This window comes from the organism of the source record quoted next, unplaced genomic scaffold, assembly GCF_019419815.1.
Source record: "Pyrus x bretschneideri cultivar Hongxiangsu unplaced genomic scaffold, Pyrus_bretschneideri_v1 Contig5, whole genome shotgun sequence".
Lineage (NCBI taxonomy): Eukaryota > Viridiplantae > Streptophyta > Magnoliopsida > Rosales > Rosaceae > Pyrus > Pyrus x bretschneideri.
In genome coordinates this window covers 12,674,646-12,681,177 of record NW_025999787.1, presented here as the reverse complement: position 1 = coordinate 12,681,177, position 6,532 = coordinate 12,674,646, and the positions used below count along the sequence as shown (strand labels likewise).

General features: G+C 37.2%; 1 protein-coding gene across 1 annotated transcript; it reads right to left on the bottom strand.

The window, feature by feature from the left end:
* Positions 1-2,298: 2,298 nt before the first annotated feature.
* On the bottom strand, positions 2,299-6,169 carry LOC103964924. Its single transcript, XM_009377921.3, has 9 exons — positions 5,998-6,169; positions 5,571-5,713; positions 5,364-5,451; positions 5,125-5,184; positions 4,631-4,693; positions 4,342-4,542; positions 4,135-4,246; positions 3,066-3,283; positions 2,299-2,604 (listed from the first exon to the last, which is right to left on the bottom strand). The coding sequence occupies exons 2-9, from the start codon at positions 5,684-5,686 to the stop codon at positions 2,512-2,514; spliced, it is 951 nt and encodes a 316-aa protein (XP_009376196.2). The 5' UTR covers positions 5,687-5,713; positions 5,998-6,169; the 3' UTR covers positions 2,299-2,511.
* Between the last annotated feature and the right edge of the window lie 363 nt (positions 6,170-6,532).

Below are 6,532 nucleotides of genomic sequence, written 5' to 3'. Positions count from 1 at the left end.
AGAATTCATCAATCAGATAAGTAGTAAACCAATTTTCATCCATTCATAAAAGTAATTCAAACGAATTGTCATAACAAACTTGCAATCATATTTGGGGCTTCAAAACAGCCCCTAACTACTAAAAATTAGTTACACATAATCCTTAAATAAAACCAAAAGAAAGACATATGTTTGAGAAGATAAAACCGAAAGAAGAGAATGCCAAGATTTCCTCCTTTCTCTCCTTCCTTCCCCAACGCTGCTGCCTTGTCTTTTTTCCTTCCCTTCTGATGCAACCTGCAGCCTTCTTTTTTTCTTTCTTTTCTAATTTTTTTTCTTCCTTTTTCTTCCACCTTTGCCGTTGCAACCTGCAGCCTTTTTGTTCTTGCTTGCTGCCCCAATTTCTTCTCCATAACTCACCCGACTAACAGCCATTTAGTGATGACAATAAGTGAGAGGAAATGATAAAACAATTGTAACTCTGTAGGTAGCCTTTATCCTCGTTACTCCCACTTAATTTTCCATTTCCTCTGATATTTGAATAGATGTCAGCTGGCTTGTTCTTGGCTGCATCAATTTTGGCTGCTGGATTTATTGGATTTATTGCTTTCAATGTTTTCTTGTCAGTTACAAACTGCTCAGCCTCTTTGGAACCTTTCAGTGTTAAAACGGCCATAACTTCTTCTAGAAATATGATATTAGCAATCCGTGAAATGCTCCAAAAATAGACATCCATAGCTTTCGAAGCAAATAAGGCTCATTCTCTAGTTCATTCTAAGTTGTCCGCAACTTGCTTCCAAAGTCAGCTGATCTGCCCAGGCAGTTTTGACAAATTTGTTACTTAAAATTCCACTTGTGCTATTTGTCTTTTCTTTGCTTGACAAATCCCACAAAACACAAAAACAAAGTAAATAGCTCAAAAATATAAGGAACTAACTAAGAAAAGACAAGTTAATTTGATGTAAAATACATACATACATACATATATATATATATTAGCTTATCAGTTATTGGCACTCTAAAAATCACATTCTACACTTCTCATAAGTGTATTTTTCTTTCTAAATATAGAAAGTTTGGAGTGTAGAATGAGATTTTTGGAGTGCCAATAACAATTCCCTTATTATAATAATAATTATTATTATAATTATAATAATAATAAAAAGAAAAGAAAAGAAAAAGAAAGAAAAAAGCCATGGGTGTTGCGAGATTCGACCTTTATTTATGCGCTACATAAACATTTCGGTGGTTTTGGGCTGAACACTCCTTCGCTGGTACTGCCAACTCCCAAAGAACATTAGGTGGTTTTCAACAAAACACCTATAGGGTTTGTTCTCTAATTTTGGGTTCGAGACACAAAGTTGGCAAAACACGGATGATGATGTGTGTCAATTAATTGTGGTTAAGAGTGCACTAAAAATGTCACTAGCTTTTCCGGACCCCACCCTTCGTGGTGTGGGATACCTCAGGCTACGGCAGAAAAAACAAAAAAACAAAACAAATAATAAAAAATAAAAAATAAAACCAGAACACCTATAGAAGATTTCGGTCCTCTGTGCCGAAAATACCACAATCATTCATTCATCCTCACCAGTTACATCTTTTCTCTCTCTTCAAATTTAGTCCTTCCTTGTGACCTCTCTCCTTCCTCTCTTTAACTCGAAGGCGTGCGACGTTTCCAGCCAACAGATTTGAGGTCGCCGGAGCAAAGAAAGGATTACGAACAGAGGATGGTGCCTCATGGCTAGAGAATGTCAGTTTTGATTTAAATTTTTTTAAAGAGAATGCTTCAGGGGTTATATTGGCCATATAAATATATATTCAGGAGTAAATTCAGGATTTTGTGGATTAACTTTGATTGATAATGTAGCGAGGCTAAAACAAGTGGAAGAGTGAGTTTTTTTTTTTTTTCTTCTTTTAGAATTGATAAATAAGAGCATGAAGGTTTTCTCATTGAAAATCAAAGACTTAGAGGTAATTTCATTACTCGGTGTAACCATGCAGTAATTAGCTAAAAAGAACTATAACATTCATTTCTGTTTTGCATGTGCATTTTCCCCTTCTACATTTTCTCATTATTTACGTGTCTTGACTCTCACTTGATTTGTTCAATCCAATAATCAAAATGAAAGAGAAATTCGTGTGTGAAAATTACTTCCCTCGATTATAAATCAAATCAGGTCTGTCAAAAGTGCGAGGGGATGAGATGAAATTGCCCCTTGTTTGTTGCAAAACCATTAATTTATTATCAATCTATCCCGTAGCATAGCAAAGGATAGATTTTCTGTACTGTAATCAATTACACAGCCAGACAGCCGATGCAAACAAAATCAATATTATCATGTGGATACACATTCTAATACAACACTAAATCATTATTGCCAGCATAACAGAACGCTCTTGAGAAAGTGAACAAATATTGTAAAGGTAACATCCCACTGCAACTTATATATAACAAACAACTACTTTTGAGTTTACCTAAGATCCAATTGTCTGCACCACAACAGATGAGTGTTATCTCGCATTTACAAGTCAAGACTCTTGGGGCAACTCAAATCTCGTCGGAGTGTCAATCCCCATCATACAGCAAATGCCCGATATTAAGATTATAAGCAAAACGATTCCCTGAATCATCGCAAGAAGAAACATCATCAATACCGCATCAGTCATATTATTTGCATCTGTAATGCATACTTGTTATTTTATCAAATCCACACAATTAATGTCTGAAGAGGCATGTATGAATATATTTGTGTCAATGGACCAAAGAGAAAAAGGAAAAGGAAAAAGTTGTGGAAAGGGCATTTGTACATCCCGACAACGAGTAACAGTTACATGAATGTCCATATGAATGAAGTGGGCAATTACACTTTTTAGCAGTAAAAAATGTAGAGGTGGGTATTAATTTAAGTTATTTTTGTCTGAGAACTCTCTGAGTATGATTTGGACCGTAGAAAGATAGTAAAATGTAGAGACTACAAACTCTTAAAAAAAAGAAGAGACTACACACTTAAAAAAAAAATGTAGAATCTACAAATACCTCAACAAAAAATAGCAAAACAAAAGATGTGGAAAAGGATACTTACAACTAGAAGTCCCTCTAGAAGAGATGATTTTATCTGACAAACTTCATCACAGGCCGTCGAATTGGCTGATGCATTTCCTGATCCACTTTCAGCAAGAAACCTTTCTAATTCTCGATGAGAAGGATATTGGATCGACTTACTGGGATCTGAAACATATAGAACTCCATACTTTGCCCCAGATTGATCCATGGAATTAACAAGGTCAGAAAAAACTTTACCTGCAAAAATCCAATTGAAATATTTGCATGACCATCCATGTCCTGGACCAGTGTGACTTGTGTATACAAATGTTTTAAAAGGCGAAGGTGAAGCCAAAGCGTTTCGTGGACAGCCTCACCTAGGCAAAAGCCTCGAGGCGTTAGCCTCATGGGACCTCAAATTATTAATATATAGTCCAGTTGGAGGGTATGTCATATAGTTGAACTTGAACCTGGAGGGTATGTCATATAGTCTAGTTGAACTTGAACTTGGGCAATTCCTTTTAGGCTTTTTCACCAAAATGGTTCCTGAGATTTACATAACTCCTCACTTTGGTCCCTGAGATTTGAAATCCATAGAATTGGTCCCTGAGTTCATCCACAATCAATCATTTTGGTCCTTCCATGAAAAATCTCCATATAATAAGAATAAAATGACAAAAACACCCTCAAACTTTTTCAAATCATTTTAGCTTGTTTATTAAATTGAGGGTAATTTTGTCATTTTGATCCTTGTTTAACATAATTTTCACCGAATGACCAAAAATGATTGATGGTGGACAATCTCAAGGACCGCTTCTATTGATTTCAAATCTCACGGACCGAAATGTGCAGTTATACAATTCTCAAGAACCATTTTGGTTAGAAAGCCTTCCTTTTATTAAAAAACAGGCCTAGTCAAACGCCTAAAGTGCACCTCGACCACCTCTAGCCGAGTTTAAGCCTATTCCTGCTGGGCAGAGGCATTTTAAACACTGCCCCGCCTCCAAATCCGCCTAGATGCACCTCAAGGCTCTTTTTTCAAAACATGTAACACAACCAAAAAACTTATGATTCAAAAATATCATATTAACAGTTTTAACTTAACATACCCTCAGAATGTGTTTGGTCAAGTTCTTTGGAAGATTCAGATCGTTTATGGCAGAACACAACCAAATCTACTTCCCCTTTGGATCTCTTCTCCACCCCTGAAACAAGATAATCCTGCCAAATTTTATTGAGGAAAGAAAGACATCAGATCTTTTTCAAAGAACAAAAATGTTTATCATGTAATATAGACGATCGTCAAGTTAATTTACATGGAATGATTGCACATTTGCGAGCTTTTGAAAATTTTCACCCTCAATAGAGCATGACCCAAATAAAGTAACATTACTGAATCCCAAATCCTGCCCACAAGTCTCTGAAATCTCTAACACCAAAGAATTTTCCATAGAATCCTCCTCCGGTGCAGCAACAAAAGGGAAGGCCATGGAGAAATTGGATCCTGAGAAAGAGGTCTGTTGAAGACCATGGAAAGGCAGCTCTTCAACCGAAATTTTGATCATATATCAACCAAAAGACTACAATTAGGCAAACTCTACTTACTTTGAGGAAGTCCACAAGAGCTGGATCTGCATGTCTGTTTGCAGGAATATCTGAAGATTGCAACTAAGATAAGAAAGGAATTACTTTAGTAGCCCAAGACATAAACAACGGCAAATGCTTTTCTCTGTATTGCAATGTGAATAACGAAACCTCATCCAAAAAATGAAAGCTCGCTTTGGTTCTTAGAGAGTGTGATTCTTATACTCATTCAAATTCTTGTAAATTGAAATCCAAATTACATACATGCTACTTCCCTGGCATTGTACTTTATGCAAAGCAAGCAACTGTTTTGATTCTAGAAAAGCAGTTTACAATTTAATCCCATAAAACATAAAAACTTAAAGTAGCTAGACACCTAAACAAAGAAGAACAAACTGCCGTATATCATCCTGGGCAGCACAAAGGATTTTAAATTATGAACTAGATTTCATTGGAACGGGGAGCATGTATAGGGAAGTTGCATGATGAAAGGAAGACAACATCAGAATTCTTACCTCTCCACCCACGAAGACAAGAGCCAGCTCCAAAGGCTGATGAACTTTATTTGCGGAACACTAAGGATTTGAAAACAAATACATAAATATAACTTAGAAGAAAAATCAATTGCGGGAAAACCAAAAGGATAAAAAGAAACAAAACCAAAGAGAACAACTTGTTTCTTTCAGTTCACATGAAACAGGTATATATCTTAAAAATTAAAGGACGCGCAATAAACTATCGGAGAAGAAAATACCAGTACGTTGGACCAGCCACCTTCGGAAAGAAGAGACTTTGCTAAATCCTTGGGGGATATTGTCTGATAATTTACGGCTGCCTTGACTCTGTTTTCAGAGAGCATGTAATCAGTAAAAAACAATTGAGCAGCTGATGGTAAACTAGGAGACTAGGAAACTTGAGTGGATTGTTAAAATAGGGTTTAGGCGAAGGAAGAAGTACATACTGATGATAATGAGGGGACCAGAGGAAAGCTGGCACTGTGGAAGCTGAAGTGGAAGGTGCTACTGCAAGCGCAAGCAAACCCACAAAAACTAGCACCACTGGGTGAGCTGCCTTCATCTTCGTTGCTTCTTTGCTTCTTTGGTTCTACACACAACAAACACATATGAATATGGATCAGAATCAGCAGCAAACCAAAACCACAGATCAAATATTTTCTATACCGCATTCGAATCTATCTAACTTTAATACAGATACATCATACATACATACATACAATAATTGAAGCCGAGATCGATCAATATAAAGAAAAAATAAATGATATAAATCTAATCGAGTATGGGCTATGAACGCGAAATGTAAATCCAAACGGAGAACACGCGAAAGAAGAAAGATTGGGTGATAGAGTGACTGGTCAATCGGGGACGCACCTGGGGGATGGGGGATGACCGGATGAGGGATGAGGCTGAGGAATTTTGTGGTTTTGTCGGAAATTAAGAAATCAAAATTTGGATGGAGAACCAATTGCCCAGTTATGGCCGCCCTCTCTCCTCTTTGGGTACGAGAGGGAGAGAGGTTGAGGAAGCAGCAATTCGGATGTCAAACCAGGCCCACGTACACCGCCCCGCCTTTTATTCTCATCCAGCCTGCTCTTTTTTTTTGGGTCAAATCTCGCACGTTTTGCAACCACCAGGCCCATTAAACTGTTTTTTTTCCCTGTTTTTTTTTTTTTTTTTTTTTTTGAAGACAAGAACCATATCAATAAATAAAAGGCCTACAGAGAGGCAAACATAATAACAATACCAAGCAGTGCCAAGGGATAAACCACAACGACCCCTCCACCAAGTAGAGGCGTCACCCCCAGCACCACCATAACCCCATTAATGAGGGCAAGGTAATCCGTCATTGTTCAATACATAGACCAACGAAGATGGGGGCCTAACGACCCAAACAACATCACTCATC